The 19,170-nt window shown below is 40.3% G+C and overlaps 2 protein-coding genes across 2 annotated transcripts in view; both read left to right on the forward strand.

Annotated features, from left to right (window-relative positions):
* The first annotated feature begins 3,255 nt into the window (after window positions 1-3,255).
* On the forward strand, window positions 3,256-15,264 carry ccnf (cyclin F). The gene is made up of 17 exons (XM_073494602.1): window positions 3,256-3,493; window positions 4,314-4,468; window positions 4,623-4,729; window positions 4,815-4,882; window positions 5,049-5,245; window positions 5,669-5,722; window positions 6,096-6,200; window positions 6,354-6,431; window positions 6,940-7,094; window positions 7,611-7,775; window positions 8,023-8,146; window positions 8,237-8,417; window positions 8,574-8,661; window positions 10,970-11,069; window positions 11,191-11,324; window positions 12,840-13,018; window positions 13,353-15,264. Exons 1-17 carry the CDS (start codon window positions 3,481-3,483, stop codon window positions 13,790-13,792), a joined length of 2,343 nt encoding a protein of 780 aa, XP_073350703.1. The 5' UTR covers window positions 3,256-3,480; the 3' UTR covers window positions 13,793-15,264.
* Window positions 15,265-18,111: 2,847 nt separating this feature from the next.
* The window catches only part of abca3b (ATP-binding cassette, sub-family A (ABC1), member 3b), a 29,374-nt gene continuing 28,315 nt past the window's right edge, over window positions 18,112-19,170 (forward strand). The window contains exon 1 of the mRNA XM_073493754.1: window positions 18,112-18,413. The gene's annotated coding sequence lies outside the window, so the exon portion shown is untranslated. The remainder of the gene's footprint in view (window positions 18,414-19,170) is intronic.

A 19,170-nucleotide genomic window follows, 5' to 3' on the forward strand; every position in this document is an offset into this window, starting at 1 on the left:
CCTTTATTCGTTAACATCTCTCTTCGGTCACACAAGTATTGATGACTTAATATGTTTTACGTGTGTGTGTGTGTGTGTGTGTGTGTGTGTGTGTGTATGTGTGTGTGTGTGTGTGTGTGTGTGTGTGATGTGTAAAAGGACAAGGCAACCGATATAATGATTTCTTATTATGCTTCATTACAAAGAACACATCAATGTTCTTGTTTGCTCCACTGTTATTTTTAATAGCTGAACCACTGCTCACACATAGGTTTACTTTGGACTTTCCTTGATTAACCTTCAACCTGACAAGCATTATTGAATACGCACTACGCTGCTTCTGTATGTAATGTAGATTCATGCTAAGCCAATACAATTAAAACTTGGCACGTCTCCACCTGAAAGGCTGATGAGTTACATATATGCTATGTGGGTATTTTCAAATTGAGCTTTTACAGTTTGATATGTTAAGATTATGCAGATCAAACGCAATAATGTGCGTCAAGTGGGGTTGGGGGTTTCATTGGCAGGATTTAAAGCCTTTTGTTGCTCCAGAAGAAGCTGCATGTATTCTGATAAACTGTCTACAGTGATGTCAGTCTGTGGCAAGGTTGCATTGTGGGTAATGTAGGCACCAGGTAAGGCAATATCTCTGATTCTGCTGTATTGATTCTGATCATTTGCTGTTAAACTGTCCAAAATGAGTCCAACAGTGCAATAGGAATGCAGTGCTAGACCAGTGGACTGCTTTTCAAAACCTGGTGCCTACATAACCCACAATGCAATTTAGCCACTGAGTGACATCACTGGAGGCAGTATATCAAATTATATGCAGCTTCCTCTGGAGCCAAAAAAAGTGTATGCCCAAGGCAGACACAAGCTATATCTGTTTAACAGTGATGGAGTGTAACTAGGTACATTTACTCAAGTTTTTTTCTTACAGTTAGTACAATTTTGAGGGACTTGTATTTGTTACGCACAAAACAAACGGAGAAACAGACTTAACTACAGTAGTGTTCAAAGAACCCATCGGTCAGCATGCCATGCCACTTGTGTGTGATGGAAATCTCAGGCCTATCATATCACAGTCATTATCTCGAGATTTCGAATTAATTATATCGTTATCTCTGGAAAACAAAGTTTCGTTATCTCGAGAAAATTATCCCGTTATCTCAGGAAAACGGCAGTTGTTATTTTGAGATAATAACTTGAGATCTCTAAAAAACAAATGAAATTAACTCATTATCACAGGAAAACGGAGGAAATAAAATGTATGAATGCATGGCCCTTTAGGGCTTCCGTACTTAAGTATCAAAAGTACAAGTAAAAGTAAATTATACATATATTTACATGTATGTACTGTAAGTACTGCTTGGCCAATTATCAGATCCGATATTCAGCATTTTTCTGATTATCTGAATCAAATGTGGTTAATTTCATTTGTTTTTTCGAGATCTCGAGTTATTATCTCGAAATAACAACTGCTGTTTTCCCGAGATAACGGGATAATTTTCTCGAGATCTCGAGATAACGAAACTTTGTTTTCCCGAGATAACGATATAATTAATTTGAGATCTCGAGATAATGACTGTGATATGATAGGCCTGAGATTTCCATCACACACAAGTGGCACGGCATGCTGACCGATGGGTTTCTTGAACACGACTGTAGTTAAGTCTGTTTCTCCATTTGATTTATGCGTTTATGCTTTCTATACTAAATTAGTTTTTGACGAAGGGATGAATGAATGTTACAACGGCTCAAGATCTCAAATTAATTATATCTTTATCTCGGGAAAACAAAGTTTCGTTATCTCGAGATCTCGAGAAAATTATCCCGTCATCTCGGGAAAACGGCAGTTGTTATTTCGAGATAATAACTCGAGATCTCGAGAAAACAAACGAAATTAACTCGTTATCACGGGAAAACGGAGGAAATAAAATGTATGAATGCATGGCCCTTTAGGGCTTCCGTACTTAAGTAAAAGTAAATTATACATATATTTACATGTATGTACTGTATGTACTGCCTGGCCAATTATCAGATCCGATATTCAGCATTTTTCTGATTATCTGAATCAAATGTGGTTAAATTCATTTGTTTTTTCGAGATCTCGAGTTATTATCTCGAAATAACAACTGCTGTTTTCCCGAGATAACGGGATAATTTTCTCGAGATCTCGAGATAACGAAACTTTGTTTTCCCGAGATAACGATATAATTAATTTGAGATCTCGAGATAATGACTGTGATATGATAGGCCTGAGATTTCCATCACACACAAGTGGCACGGCATGCTGACCGATGGGTTTCTTGAACACGACTGTAGTTAAGTCTGTTTCTCCATTTGATTTATGCGTTTATGCTTTCTATACTAAATTAGTTTTTGACGAAGGGATGAATGAATGTTACAACGGCTCAAGATCTCAAATTAATTATATCTTTATCTCGGGAAAACAAAGTTTCGTTATCTCGAGATCTCGAGAAAATTATCCCGTCATCTCGGGAAAACGGCAGTTGTTATTTCGAGATAATAACTCGAGATCTCGAGAAAACAAATGAAATTAACTCGTTATCACGGGAAAACGGAGGAAATAAAATGTATGAATGCATGGCCCTTTAGGGCTTCCGTACTTAAGTACATTTATTGTCAGAAAATTACTTGTAATACATAAGTACATTCAATATCAGATACTCGAAGACTTTTACTCAAGAAATATTCATGAGTGACTTTCACTTTTTAACTTTTAAAAAGAATGACTTTTGGGTACTTTATGCAACACTCCTGTTTAAACTATTATTGTTTCACAAGGACTTGGTGTTAAAAGCACTTTCCCTGCTTGTTTTGGTAATTGTTTGCATTCTGGCACAACACAAAATCCACTCTGGAGCTGACTGTGCACCTGTCCCTTTAAACACAGTACCTTTAAACGGCATTTCCTGTTTCACTACATTTCCCATGCACTACAGGAAATAGGTGTGTCAGTAGACGTTCTTCATAATCAGGTCAACCAATCAAAGACATTCCGTGGCGAGCGCGTACTTCGAAATGGTGTTACGTTGTCCAATGATCTCCTGACATTTTGCGGTTTATAAAATCTGGCCAATCGTCGCGGGCGTTCCATACGCTGGCCAATCAAAGAGCCACTATGTAGCAGATGGGCGTCACAACGCTCGACCAATCAGATTGAATGTGGAGTTTAAACGGTGAGCGCGGGCGGTCCTAGAGGAGCATTGGGGCGGGTCCAACAAGTGGGGACGCGTGCTTGAATTTGAATCCAGGCAAGAGCTAACAACTTGTTACGGTATTAGTCAACTACTACAGCACGACATAGGCTGTGGGGACTATTTTTGAACACCGTACATCTTTATTTTTCTGGTCAGATAGTCTGTATATTTGTTTGTGTAAAAGTAGCTAGCATCGCCGTAACGTTTAAATCGCTGCTCAGTGCTGTAGCTACAGGCATCACAGGCTGTTTGAGGAGAGCTCACTACACTTGCAATGAAAGCGGGCGGTAAGTAACTAAACTGAAGTCAACTTAAACCAGCTCTTACTAGAAGAAATATAAGTATGTCTTAATGTAATGAATGTTTGTGAATGTGTGCTAAATGCTCTCAATTTTACGGAGTAAGCTAGCACTAGTGACTCCACTAGCTCCTAGCCAACACAAACGTTAACCGGGGTAGCCATGGAGTCCTCCTGTAAGCTACTGTACTCACAAATGGATTAACACGGGCGATATTTGTTTAAAACGTGCCTCCTCTTGGTATTAACCGCGTTCGTGCTCATTAAAAACTATGATATAATGTTAAACTTCATGAAACCTAGTCGTAACTTTGCGTTAGTTTCATTTGAACCTCAGGAGGGAAATTTGGGCGCTCACTCGGTTTGACTTCTCCCAGTCAGATGCCCACATCGCCACCGTTAACTAGCTTTTAATGCTTAACACGCTTGACTTATATGATGTTACATGCTCATGTTGGCGCTTTTTAGGTATTCGTCTTTGCATGAATTTCAAACTTTATAGCATTCAAACAGAGGGCTTGTCTGCTAGACCACCCGGAGATGGCTTACGTTAGGCGTTTTGAATATGGAGCCATAACCTTCACCTTGCTGTGCCTGACTGCCAGCTAACATATTGACCACTGGTCTGCTTTAAATGAAGTGCAAATATTTGCTTGGCGATAATGTGTGAATTAGTTTGTGAGCTCTGCACTGAGATGTGAAATTCCTTTTTGTGGTTTTGTGTGCACTCCAAATGCTGATTGAGAGCCATGCAACAAAATGGGGAACTTCTTGCTATTTGCCTAATTTTGCCTAACTTTGTCTTCCAGTGGTCCACTGTCGTTGTTCAAAATGCTACTCAGTCCCAGCACGGAAGCGGGTCCGTAAGCGAACTCCAGCCCTTACCTTGCTGTCTCTACCTGAGGAGATCCTCCTATGTGTGCTCCAGTGCCTCTCTGCTGAGGACCTGCTGTCTGTCAGAGCAGTGAGTATATACACTGTGACACCGGTGCACAACCTCTAGCATGCATGTGCCATGTTATCCCAGATTTGTTTTCCCCCGATCATCTTGTGACCACCTCATTTGATAGGTCACACATATCTTTTGTTGAGGCACCAACTGTCTTCTTCTGTCACAGGTTCACTCCCAGCTGCGGGACATTGTCGACAACCACTCCAGTGTTTGGGCCAGGGTCAGTTTCAGGGACACGTGGCCATGGCCCGAGACATTATGGCTATTTGAAAGGTAAAGTCACTTCTGTCAAAAACAAATCTCACTAATATATTGTCTGTTTTTCTGTATGTTATACCTGAAACTTCTCTCTTTACAGAGCTGCTGAGAAAGGGAATTTTGAAGCTGCTGTGAAGCTAGGGATCGCTTATTTGTACAACGAAGGACGTGAGTTAAACTACACAATTGCTTAATTGAACATATACAGATGTCTGTTAGTACATGTAAGCATCTATCTTTAGAAGAGCATCCTGGTTAATTGGTCAGATGGCCATCTTAATGATTTCCACAAGTGACTACTGTTTTTGACCTGGGCCTTGTTTCTCTCCACCAGCGTTGCTGAGTGACGAGGGGCGAGCGGATGTATGTGGCCGCAAGGCCTCCCACTTCTTCAGCCTTGCGGAGAGCCTGCGCTCTCCCTTGGCGGATCCCTTCATCTGGGTGTTCATCCGTCCACCGTGGTCACCCACTGGTAGCTGCTGCAAAGCTGTGGTGTTTGACCGTCTCAAGGCAGAGTGTGACAGCAACGTGGTAGGTTTTGGTGCTGCAAATGTAATTCTTCTTTAACCAAACTCAAAGGAAACTTAATCTGCAGTCATTTTTAACTTGTGTCAACAGTTGATAAGCACTTATGGTGTTCTTAAATCTTTACCTTTCTACTGGTATTAATGCAAGTCTGAGGTCAGTGGCAGTAATGTAAATGCTTTATCAAAATCAGACTCTTTTGACTCTGACCATTCAAATCGAATTCTTTGCATACTTTTTACCTGGCACCAAATAAAGCTCCAAAACAAGGCAAATCTTCTTTTATTGCTCAGTTGACAGACTGCCATGGTTTAAATTCACAGAAACATTTACACTGAACTGGAAAAAGTTTTGCACAGGTTGCAGAGTGTTGGTAAAGAAGATGATACTAAATTGGTGATAATTAATTTATTTTTCTTTCCTCTAAAGGAGAAGAGAGGACCCTTGCTGCACTGTTTGGCCAGAGTTCTGCAGCTGTTCGAAGTGAGTATGACAGTAAAAACTGAAACCGACTATCTCTTAATGGGTGTGGTGAGCCTAGTTTCTATTAGCCTCCAATCAAAGTGTATGGCTGTGTGCTGGGCTTGGCTGACTAGTCATTACCAGCACAGATGGGCTAATAGTTGCTTTCTCCTCTTCATCTAACACAGCTGTTGCCTCACAGTCCCTGTTGAGTCTTCTTACTCACAGCCCTGGTGTGCTTTGCTATTTAATGGAGTGACAAATGATTTCACGCTGCTTTCACAGAACGCTGGTTTATTTTTCAGGATCACGACACTAAAGCATTTCTATGTAGATGAGCACTTTGTTAGTGTCTAGGAACAGAACATTTTGTAAACCGTGTTACATTTTCCAGGAGGATGAAAGGCGCGCCGATGCCATATCTATGCTGGAGCAGTCGTCACAGGCTGGCTGTCTACAGAGCTCCTACCTGTTGTGGGAGCACAACCGGAAAGCAGCTGTGAGTGTGAATCTCTCATTTCGTTTTTTAATGGTTTTCTTGGGAACATTAAGTATTAATGTATCAACAATTTTATTGTGGGCAGAAAGACGTTTTGCCAAAACATGAATTGAATTTATTTTTTTGATTAGTTTTTATGTATTTGAATTTCAGATGGCAGATCCAGGCAGGTACCTCCAGTGTGTCAGAACCCTCAGAGACTATGCTGGCAAAGGATGCTGGGAGGCACAGGTGTGTGATTAAACGCAGAAAATTGCCAATTACCGCAGCAGTTGATTTAATGTGTGTCGTTGTGCATTTTCAGTCTCGTGATGATCTTATTTGTCAGTCAGCAGCTTTTTATTTCCCCAACCATTTACTGTAATAACACAAAAGAAGTGAAGTGTTTGTCTTTTGACAGCATTTCAGCTGTTGTTTTGTTTCATTTCTCATTTTCATTTCCCACTCCTCCATTTGTCCAGAATAGGAACTTATTGAAGCACTTTCAGGCAATGTCAAGAGGCCTTGACAGCTGTTGATTTAGATTTTTTGTGCGTGTCTGCGTGTATAACGCCTTTCAAAGCTTTGCCAAAGTGGCACCAATGAATCACAAAAATGTGACTCATCCAAATCACAAGCTTTGTATTTACCGCAGCAGACTGTTGCAATACTCACTTTTAGGTTGACCCAATTCAACAAGTTGTAAGGTCATTGTAAGCCTTTCTGAAACATTTATTTAACAGTCTTTTCTTTGCTGCAGCTCTCCCTGGCCAAAGTGTGCAGCAGTGGGAATCCACTGGGTTTGGAGTCAAAAGCCTGCTCTGACTTAGTGGCCCAGCTTTTTAGTTCCTCTAACCCGGCATCACGACCCTCCTCTCAAGCCATCCTGAGACAAGGCATCAAGGACACCATGAGGTAAACAGGAACAGAAACTCCACCATGTTATTACTGGAATGATAAGTCTGTTGGTGAATTAGATCTTTCGAGATTGAATGTTCCTGTTAGTCATTGTGATGACTCGCTTTGTTTTGATCACTGTAGATATCTTTAATGACATTACTAAAGGGTAGATGAAACAGAACGCCAGCACAAGTCAAAGGTCTCTCAGAAAAGAAAGTTGAACCTTTTCCCTGTGGACATACCCCAAAGGCGTCAGGCGGATTTTAAGTTGTGATTTTGCCATTGTGGATAATTTCTAAGGTCAGATAATGTCTGCTAGTTTGTTTTGTAGTAGGCCTGCACAATCTGAGCAAAATCTGAAATGTGCGATAACATTGTTCAATTTATCATTTAGCACAAGATCTTTGGCATGGGGGTCACAGACTGTTTATTTATTTATTAAAAGACTAAAATCTTGATCAATCATCCTGTCTTTTTCAATACAAATGACCCTCAATTTCTTCTCCTCTCCCTCTTTTTCTGCCTCTCCAGGTACATCCTGGTGGACTGGCTTGTGGAGGTGACCACCATGAAGGACTTCTCCAGCCTGACGCTGCATGTTACAGTGGGCTGTGTGGACCGCTACCTGGCTCTGCGCTCAGTCCCCAAGGCTTGCCTCCAGCTGTTGGGTATCGCCTGCATGGTAGTTTGTACTCGGTGAGAATACATGCAAGCTTATTCTCTGAAATCTTTCTGTGCTTTCCTTTTTAATGTTAATGTTGTGACACTATTGATTAAGGGATTATGTAGGGAAACCAGCTTTGAGGCTGAAAGAAGTGTTTCTTAAGTCTACAAATTGTAAGGATTTAGAAAATGTATGTAAAAATGGTAGAAAACAAGCAGCAAACAAAAAAGGAAAAATAAAAGGGTTTCTGTTTTTAACGTTTGGTTCTTTTCTTTTCAGCTATATCAGTAAAGAAATCCTGACCATACGTGAAGCTGTCTGGCTCACAGACAACACCTACAGATATGAAGACCTGGTTCGAATGATGGGAGAGGTTGTGTCTGTGCTGGAGGGAAAGATCAGGGTGAGTACAACAAATATCCTTTTGTAATGTAAATGATTGAAAAAAATTCTGTTGGAGTATATGTATTGAATTTGCTGAATTTCTCGTCAGAGCCCCACGCTGCTGGACTATGGAGAGGTGCTGCTGTCTCTCCTCCCTCTGGAGAGACGAACCACTCACCTATTCAGCTACGTCTGTGAGCTGTCGCTGCTCTACTCTGCTCTCGCCACGCCGCCACCTGCCAAATTGGCCTGCGCTGCACTACTGCTTACACGAGCACTACATCACTATGGTAATAACACTCACTGAGACTCAGACGTACAACACAGCCTGTTTGAACAAAAGAAATGCATGCAGTATAGTCCTTTCAAACAGATACAATTTACAGGTTTAGTTGAATGTTAAGTTTATGTTCACCTTGACTTATGTTTGTGATCTCCCTCTACAGCTCCCCTCTGGCCTAGCCAGTTAGTCGACTACACAGGCTTCTCCAAGCAAGACCTCACCTCCCTCTCTGTGCTGCTCTACGTCAAATGGTAAGCTACTTACAGTGTGTGTTTTGACTGGATTGGTAGCCAAGCAATTCATTTTTTTTCTCCTCCAACTCCATACATACAGATATAGAGACAGCCCTGTGCAGTCTTCACAACAGGGCACACTCGAACCGTTTGTTTTTCATTAGTTTCAAGTGACGCGATCAGCCCTGATGAAAGAAGTCCTAATAAGAACTTCATTGGTGTTATCATGACCTGGAAGACGGAGAGCAAGCACATAGTGTTGTTGTTGTTGGTCTTGAAAGGCACATTTCAAAGGCACTTCATCTGTTGTGACCTCAGCATGGTCTCCCCAAGTGATGAATGTAATCAGTTCAAAAAGTACAGCTTTTGAAGTGGTCCAATTTATAAAGAAAAGCTTTTGACATTTCATCCTGACCTCCCCTAGCTATGCTTTTGATCGCCGAGGCCAACAAGTGAAGTGGGTTCTGACTGGTAAATTATGTTTTTAGTCTGTTTCTGTAGGCAGCACAGTTCCTATTAAACCATAGCATTATCCAGCTTGTATATTTGTTCATTTTCTAAAGGCTGAGAAGTGTTCAGCACGTTGAAATTATGTGTGTTTTCTGCAAAATGGCATTTGACCAAACACACCCCATCATACAGCAGGGACTTACTGATTTGTTCTGTGTATTTTAAATTACAGATCCATAAGCTGCATTTTGAGGTCGTATACATATATACAAGTAAAGTAGTGTTAAAATCCCTGCAGATTAAATTTTTACTCTAATAAAATCTACAGTCTCACTTAAAAGCCGGTTGCTAAGGAGAGTTGCTATGCTGTTATGTATTTTGAATAGATTTCTATATGTAGTTTCTTTCCTTCACAGCAGGGAAATAGAGAGCTAATAATGATTTAAAAAAAAAAAACCTGAAAAAATGTTCTGATAAATAAAACATTTCATTAGTATGGCTAGACCTGAATATTCTACTATTTAGGAGATTTGTTCATTGAGTAGACATTCGTTCCTTTTACTTTACTGCTATTGTATTTTAATAAAAAAACGCCCAAAATTGAAGTGCAAAACTGGCCACATATTGAATTTTTATTTAAGAGCTTAGCATTTTCTGTTCTGTCATAAAAGTCTGAGAGAATGATGCCATCTGTAAAAAGTGAAACATCTCCTCTCACTCCCTCTGGCATGTCCCCCCTTTCTCTTCAGGACAGCCTCTCTTCAGTGAGCATGTTTTGTTTTCAAACAATTCAAAGTCAACACACAATCCCTCATCAAATGGTACATACTGTATTCCACAAGCTGTGATTGCTTGAAGCAAAGAACTTCTTTCTTTTTTTTTTAATTCAGATTGTTTGATTTGATTATTTTTAAAGAGAAGAATTAAAACTATCTAGTACATTTCAAAATAAAGTAAATAGATACATTTCCCAAAATGAAAGAGTTTTTAAAGAGTCAGTTTTTGTTCCTTTTTTCCCCTAACTTGTTGATCATCTCATGAATTCCTTGTGATTGCCGACCCTGAGGTTGGGAACAACTTGTTCTGCATTTTTTATTTGACAGCAGTTTTGTGTGCCATGTTTAATCTCTTTTACTGTAATACAACGTAACCCCTTCAGAGCCTTACTGTTGTATTAGTAGTCATGTCATGAGCCAGGTTTCAAGTGTTTGACATAACTGATGTAGCTAGTCAAGGATCTTGTTCATAGCCTGGGAATACAAAGAGAGTGAAAACAAGCAGACTTTCTATAACAAGGAATTAATAATTATTTTCATTTAAACCATTAATATGCTATGCAGCAGCTTTTCAAAGCCTGTATTCTGGAGGAAACACTGAAAATGACCCACTCCATTTTCTGATATCTTACTGCACCTTGACTCTTACCGAGACCTACTAAGTCACCTTCCCCCACGCAAACAGATCAGAAAAATTGATTGGTGATGTGTCTGGCTGTTTTCAACATGCTCATATAGCAACACTGATTAGATATAAGATTGTTTATAGCGTCTGGTGACGAAGAAAATGGATGGCCATTAAGGTATTAAAGCAAACTTGAAGCCTGGGGAGAGCTGCAGATTCATAAAAGACTGCAGGCGACATTCAGGCTGTGGGGTGGGGGTGTGTAACCATCAGTGAATCACCAACTGAGTCACAGAAACGTGCCTCGGGGTGAGTCACTTTGATAGGTGAGCATCCCATCGACAAACTATAATTCTCAAATGGACAAGTAACGAGATTTGTCCCCAAGAGTTGATTAGAAAGATGTAGCAAGCAAAGTGGATGAAACTCAGTCATTTTTCTTGTCTCTGTTTCCCCCTCGTTCTGTCTCCTTTAGTTTCTGCCAAGATGTTCCCAAAGATTACAGGCACGTGTCTCTTACCGGCGTGAAGCAGCGGTTTGAAGATGAGGCCTACCAGCACATCAGCAAAGAAAAGGTACTGGATTTGTATTTTTTTTTATTGCAGATATTGGAAAAATCATCAAAAATAAAGACATTTCTTTCATTTGTTGTCACTGAAACTGGTCACTGATAATTATTTCATGGCCTCCCTCAAGATGATGGACTTTAAAGAGTTGTGTCAGATCTTGGAGATTCCCGAGGAGGAGCCTCAGATGGAGCCTCCCAGTCCCACTGGTCAACCCGCAGACATCCACACCTTCCTGGCATCTCCGTCCAGCACCAGCAAGAGGTAAGCCAGTCACCAACACATTCCCATTCAGACACTTAAGGGCTGGGTGATGTTAAAAAAAACAGTTTTTGGATTAAAGAGACATTTAAATATAAACTGCATGTTGATGCAATTACATATTATACAACAGCATTTACCACAGAATGCCTGTGTACCTGTAGAAAGTTGCAGGAAAACAAAATAGTAAATTTGAGTACAAGTGTGTCAAATTTGTGCCTAACTTGAGTAAATCTAATAAATGTAACTTACCTGAATACAGAGGAGCAGCATGACAAAAAAGACTGAAACTCAGAAGAAGAACATGAGGAACAAAGAGCTCCAATGGAGCCAATTGCAGAGACCCATCATCCTCATGAACACGCGAAATTAACAGAAAAGGTTTCTCTCATTCTCCTGCACCACAGCTGATACGAGAGCGAGGTCTAGGTAAAGCTGAGCACCAGCAGTAAGGGCAGTTGGTTCTGAATAGCCAGGATGAGGACATCATGTATAAAGGCAAAGTAGGGGAGGCGTGACAGGACCACTCTAATCTGTTGCAACAGTTCTGTTGTAAGTGCGCATGATGGCTCAGTCCACTGGATGCTGTACAGACTAGAATTCCTCTCAACCATAACCTGAAAAGGGAGAACAGAGAAAATATGTTAATACCACCATTATATCAGCACAACCCTGCTAACAAAGCTACCTGCTCCAAAAGGCAAAGTCCTTCTAACTTATACAGTCAACATTACAACAGGTAAGAGGCCTTGAGGACCAAGGCAGCGCTGCAGTCGTGAGTTAATATGCATGTGGAGGTTGGAAATCCATATTCATGTGACTCTAAAAGCTTTTCAGTTCTATTATGCTGTGACTTCATCCTTTGGAGCAGGCCTCCTGGTCCCGCTCAACTTTGGAACTTCATTATGAAAAAAGGGATCGGACTTGCTCCAGCACATCCCACGGATGGGGCCATTCCTGAGCAGTTTTTGAGGTGTGGCAGTGTGCATTGTCCTGCTGGCCATTTGATTAATCTGAGTTTAAACTCTCTTTTAACATTAAGATTATCTTAATTTTGATTTAAATTTCACACGATATTATGTCCTAAAAGACATGAATCCTGATATAAACTTATAATATATAAAAATGTATATTTTTAATAACATAAATATACAATAGAATTCCATACCTTGAATAAGCAAATGTACACGATATACTCTGATACTCACTGATGAAAACTATCCCATATAACAATATCCTGTGTATTCACATACTGTTGCTTCCAACCTTTCAACACATATTGCACAAAAAAATTAATTGGTACCATAGTATTTAAGGTGCCTGTGTGACAGGAATTGAATTAAATGTTATGAGAAACGACTCACCCAATGACGGTCAAAGGACCAGCGCCCCCGCCTCTCTCCTGTGCTCCGTGACAAACGGGACGCGTGAACCGTCTTGTCCAGAAGTTGTTTGTGCCATCTGTGAGATGGTCCAGTGACTTGCTGTTAACAACGCTGCTTGTCCACTTTTCCCCAGGAGACGCGATGACGCCATGCAGGCCCACAGAGCTGGCTTCGTGGCCACGCCCACAGCAGAGCTGTCCAATCAGGAAGAGACGCTGCTGGGCGACATCCTGGACTGGAGCCTGGACACTTCCTCTTCCGGTTACGAGGGGGACCAGGAGGAGGAGAGCGAGGGGGAGAAAGAGGGAGACTGTAAGTGTTGAGAAAGGGTCTGGGTGTATTTATTCCAGTGTGTTTTCCCTTAAGTGTATATAAATGATCTAATCCGTATATAGAGAGGAGAGTAATGCATGAGTCACTCCTCCATTAGGACATTACGTGGTTAGGGATGACTCAGCAGTTGCAACGTCCAGCATAATAAACCAGCACGTACTCTTGAGCCTTAATATTATGCAGACTTACGGTCAGGAACAAATGAGGATGGATGATGGCAGCTGTACAGAGCGTGTTGGCATCTGTGCTTTGTGTAAACCTTGTCTAAAGTAATTCACTGTTATAAACTCTGACGCCTCTTCTCTTTCAATAGCTTCCATGATATCCATCAAACTGCACACACTGACTGACGAAGACAAAAGACTAGAGCACTGCAGAGCCTTGTCCAGCGATGAAGACAGCTTCTGTGAAGCAGAAAGTGAGGTGAGCAAGGATCGGGACCCTCTTTCCTTCTCCTCAGGATACTCCTCCATCCAGAGTGTCAGCCCCTCATCCACAACCTCCTCCTCTCCCCCCTCCCTCCTCATGCCTTGCACATTCAAGACCTTTACCACGTCCCTGGGTGCAGCCTCCGCCAATGCCCAGCCAGGCTTTCGCCTTTTGGTGCCCATGCAGAGGCCCCGGGGCACCTCCAGCAAACAAGTGAAGAGGAAAAACTCGGCGGCTCATAGTGGAGGTGAGGTGGAAGGAGAAGGAGAAGAAGAAGGGAAAGGAGATAAGTATACTGCCAGTGCAGGGTTTCTGAGCTTATAGACAGCAGTTGTTCGACTGGCCTCAGGAAGCTCACAGACCACCTGCTCAGTTATCATCCTCCAGCACTTTGTTCTCGATGCTGTCAGTCTGCACTGGTTCACCATACTGCCAAACGATCAAGAGACTTAAAGTTTCAGGACAAAGGGAAAATGAATATGAATTACCTTTTTAAAACTAGCCGTTCTATTGCATTGTATTACATTTCATTTACACGTTTACAGGCACAGTGAAATACCTCCCTTGATCAAAGACTTGCAGTCAGCTCTGAAACCACTGGAACATGACTTGACTTTCCTCAGGACCCAAGTACAAATTCTGTTGTTCTACAACCTCAGCTTACCTTTAGATGTAAAAGAAATGAAACCTCATGGACTTATTTTTGGAAGAAAAACAAGATCATCTTGTGGGGAAAAAAACATTAACACATGCTTTCATGTTATTGTAATTGTTTTGGTTATCATAGTTTCTGAGATGCACTGTCTGTACAAGTACCTATCTTGTATTTGGTGAATGTCATCCATAGGTGACTGCTGTCATCTATCTGATGGAAATGTCTGCATTATAAGCCGAAAAAAGAAATGATTGTATGAATTTCTCTTGTTCAGTTTTGTCCTTAGTTCTACGTGTGTTTGCCAAAGGTACTGTGGTGGTGTCATTTGTGTTTTCAGGGGCCTCTAGTTACAGAGAAACAGAGCTGTGAAATGAGTCTTTTGGTAGTTTGCATCTTCTTGAGTCTTGTACATATACATCAGTTGTGCTGTCGAGAAAAGATCTACAGCACACTGATCCAACCAGGCACCGAAAGGCATTAAGAGGTTAACTGTTGAAATATTGACACACTATGCTCAATGTCCAGCTGGATGAGTATGGTACGAACCTCAGCTCATCATCCAGGTGTTTAGTGCTGCACAGTCACTAAGTATTTTGCTCAAATTTAATGAGGTACCTGATGCTGAGGAGTTGGACTTCACCCACTTTTCCTCCCGTCTGAATGAATGTCGAGCACTTTGATCATCACAGAAGGAGCGCAGCTCAATGAAATGTAATCATTTCCTCGCGTGAACAATCAATGCTGACATATTTTTGTTCGATTTGCTTTGCCTTCTTGGAGTGAGAGGGGTAAGTTCAGACGCTAAATGAAAATTATAACTCGGTGGAGCTTTGAAAGTACTCTACACCTCATTCAGCACAGTGAGGACATAGTGTGTAAATGATTGTGACTGACTGTAAATTTTAAAACTGTTACGCCAGACTGGTTCTCTCCTGTGTTTTATAACTGTACATAGTAGTATATGTATAAATCTAGAAAGACAAAGAAAATGCCACTACTTGAAATTGTTTTTTGCTTCATTCCAAAAAGGCAGTTTTCTTTGTGAAACCTGTTTGTTCTCCAGTACAGTGTTTTCTCAATAGACCTGTGATGTGAATATGTAATTTTGTATTGAATTCAAATAAAAGAAGCCATCATGCAAGCTTCCTTTCAGTTTTATGTTTCATGCCTTTGTGACCACAGACAGTGTAATTTTTAATACATATATTGTTCCCTGATTACTTTGAGCCAAACAGAGGTTTATAATAAGAATATGTGGGCTTATTGCAGTTTGTATCCTTTCCCCAAACAAACTGTTTTTCTTCACAAGCAAATTAGAGAAGAAATATGTTAACAGAAAAAGAAATAAATGGGCTGTCTGAAAGATATTTTTAAATCGTATCTGTTTGGGTTTAGAGATTGAAGTTATGTTCAAAAGCAGGCCAAACCAGAGGGCACTATTACACAGGGCAGTACCCACAGAATAAATACTGAGGCTGTGAAAAGGACTCCCACTAGGAGGAGTGTCTACATGATCTTAGTTATGAAATGTTTCAGTTGTGTGCTTAGTCAAATGTTTTTTTCAATATTTGTTTTTAAAGAGAGCTGTCCTTTTAGGCAAATTCAACAGCCCCTTACAAACTCAGGAAAGCTCATTAAACTCATGACTAAAATAGAAACTCAGAAGTCTCTATTTTCCCTATAACTATTTTTTTAATTTTCCCATAAAGTTTAATTAACCTTTTATGAGCAGTACTTCTCACCCTTTAACAGCCAGCGGGAAACATTGTGTTCCTGCAGCACTGGAGGAAGCTTTCCAGAGTCTGAGAGAATACAAAATAGAAAAGAGGTAGTTCACCCAGCTGGGAGGGTCTAATTAAAAGACACTAATGAGTTGTAATATGGAAATTGTGGTGTCCAGCCATTAAGAAGCCATTATGAAGCTAAAAGCGACTAACTTCAGTCAGGGTATCTCGGCTAAATGGATTTTGACCATTCTTGTTTAAATCTCACTCTTGAAAGATCCCCCACCTTATTGAAATTGCAATATAGAGTACAACTTTAAGGCAAGACACCACAGGTGAGAACATCATCTATTCATCTAATGGTAAATGATTTTGGGCTATTTTGCTTCCATAACACGTCTTCTTTCAGAATGGTCAAAAGAAATGTCCAAATAATTGGCATCATTTGCACATCTAGACACAAAATATCAAAACTTTTAATACAGAAAAAAAATAAATCTTAATGTAAGCAATCAACTGGGGATGTTTTGTGATGTGTATTAGTTCAAATGGTCATCCTTTTCACCTTTTCCCTCTGTATTTAAAGGCCCTTTTCCTTAAAATTAGTTTTTCTCATACTTGGAGCCAGAAATATCCACTTCAGTAGCACTTTTTATACCAAACTTTTCAGTTTTATTCCTATCTCTTTTCTGAAGGTTTTACAGGGGGGTTTGTTCATATGTCAATAATAGCCTGATTTAATATAACAATTTATTCATAAAAACTTAGCACAATTAGATTTTTTCATGGCCTTTGACAGTATTTTCTGATTTATGGAGTTCTTAAAAGCGATATCCAAAATTCCCTCTGTAAAAACCTTTGACTTTATCCAATGTTCAAATTTCTCTTTTGGAAATGTATGCAAATTGGTGCATATTTAACTACACTGTGTGTCCTATGCATAATTAAGCATAACATTACAGAAAATGTAAGAAATAAAATGGGAAATTTCATAGTTAAATCTGTTAAATCTGTCAAAATTTTATCAGTGTTCTTGGGGACCTTATTTTCCTCTGAGAGCAGTTTGTTTATTCAGTTATGGGAAAAATGAATATTTCTGAGTTTATGTTATAACCTTGTTAATATTGTAAATATTAAGATTCTTTGAGTTTGAGTTTCGACATAGTGCCCCTTTAAAAACAAAGCACTTAAATAGATAAACAGGCCAACATTCCTTGAGCTTAAAGGAGCACTATGTTGTTTTTGAGAGGAAATTCAAACACAGAATTGTAATATTTACAAACTCTGAAATATTTATCTTTTCCATAACTAAATACACAAGCTGTTCTCTGAGGAAAATAAGGTCCCCTTAACACTGTTTGAAGCTAGAACGGTGGCAGGGTCCGCCAAATATAAATACAAAGTAAAACAGGATGAAACTGTGTTGTCCTTTAAGGTCAACACAGTTGTGACTGTCAGTATTAGTACAAGTTCATATCCTGTTGGCATGGACTGTTAAATCAGGCATGAAGATATCTCTGTCTGTCACCATCTTATCATCCAAGTCATGGACGTTAGCCACCGTTTGTTTTTTATCTTTTAGTCACTTGCCTGTGGTTTTATTTTTCCCAACTGAACTTAGTTCCAAGCAGATAACCACCCCTTTCGTTTTATGATACCATTGTCTTGTTTCCCAATCTCTATCTTGTGATTATAACAAACATCATCAGTTTATTAATTCAGTTTTCAAGTTTGTTGATGTAGTTTGTTCAGGCACAAAAATCATGTTCTCTTCTGATTAAAATGTCTTCCCTAAAACTACAAAGTGCAACTTTGAGTTTTTGTTTCTTTCCTTTCTATTCATTGCCACTGTTACACTGTTGCTGTTGTAATATTACACATTTCCCCTTGTGGGACTAACAAAGGATTATTTTATCCTATCTCATCTGAAGGGCATACTGTACATAGTAAACCTTTGTTTCAGCTTGGAGATTAAAAAGTTGAATTCATGAGCTCATCACAACCACATTGCACTGGTGAGTCTCATTATTTCATTATAGAAAAAAACAAAAAAGGTAAATATTCTTGAGAGAAAACAAAATAAAAGACCACAACACTCAGTAGCAGCACTGGTGCAAGACACTGGACTAATACATTTAATGGAAAAATACAGAAATAGCCACAGCACATACATTATATTACTATTAGGTACATATGGCTACAAGCCCAGCTGTAGAGATCACGTGACACTCTGCTCCACTGAGGTCACGTGAGGTGTTTTGTTGACGGTTGTCGCTGCGCTTCGCACGATGAATTCACGGGCTTATCAAGCCGCTGGTGCAATGTCATCGCCTCGCTAGAAGGCAGCAAACTGAAGGGGGAATAACCTGGACCCGGGCTGCAGACGTCCCCGTAGCTTCACTAATGCTAGCCGAGCCTCGACAGTGTCGGTGAAAGGAGGGAGAAGCCCCGCCGTGATGGTTTTGTTGTCGGTCTGAGAGGAAAAAGGAGGAATTGTTTTCACCTCCACCAGGAAGAGGGACCACAGCTCGTGAAGTTCACATGCCGAAACCCGCTTTTATTTGAGGTAATTTGACACAGAAATGTTGTGAAACACGTCCGAATCAAACATGTAATGAGTAATAGTGTGCCAAGTGTCATAATGTCGGTGAGTCAGCGCGTTGTGTTTAAGAAATACCTAGCTTTGTCCCCCAGCTCCATCATTAGCATTCATCAGAATCCTTAGGGATTGACGGGCAGGTCGACTGTCCAATCAGGAGGCCCAGAAGCCTGCTCTGGACCAATCAGAGAGGAGCAGGGCTGTTTTTTTGTTTTTATGGAAAAGGATCACATCTCTAATGGCTTGTTTATTGTTTCCTACACGATACTGAAAGAGAAATGGTCGTTGTAATCATGTTGCACATGATCTTCTGAATCCAATTACATGGATAAGACACTCACTGACCCCTGATGTATCATGAAAGGGATGTAGCTACTCAGATGAATAGCACTAGTGTGAATCCGGACAGTCCCAGTATGACTACTTTATTACATTTATGAACTCGTGTGCTGTGAAATTGAAATCTAATGAGGCAGAGCTGACTGCTGTATCTGTAGTTATTTGTCTATAACTGCAAATGTGACTGTCAGTATTAGTACAAGTTCATATCCTGTTGGCGTGGGCTGTTAAATCAGGCATGAAGATGTCTCTGTCACTATCTTATCATCCAAATCATGGAGTTAACCACCGTTTTTTTTTTTTTCAATCTTATGGTCATTTGCCTGTGGTGGTTTTTCCCAACAGGTCTTAGTTCCAAGTAGATAACCACCCCTTTCGTTTTATG

Source organism: Pagrus major, chromosome 23 (assembly GCF_040436345.1).
Source record: "Pagrus major chromosome 23, Pma_NU_1.0".
In the NCBI taxonomy this organism is placed as follows: Eukaryota; Metazoa; Chordata; class Actinopteri; order Spariformes; family Sparidae; genus Pagrus; species Pagrus major.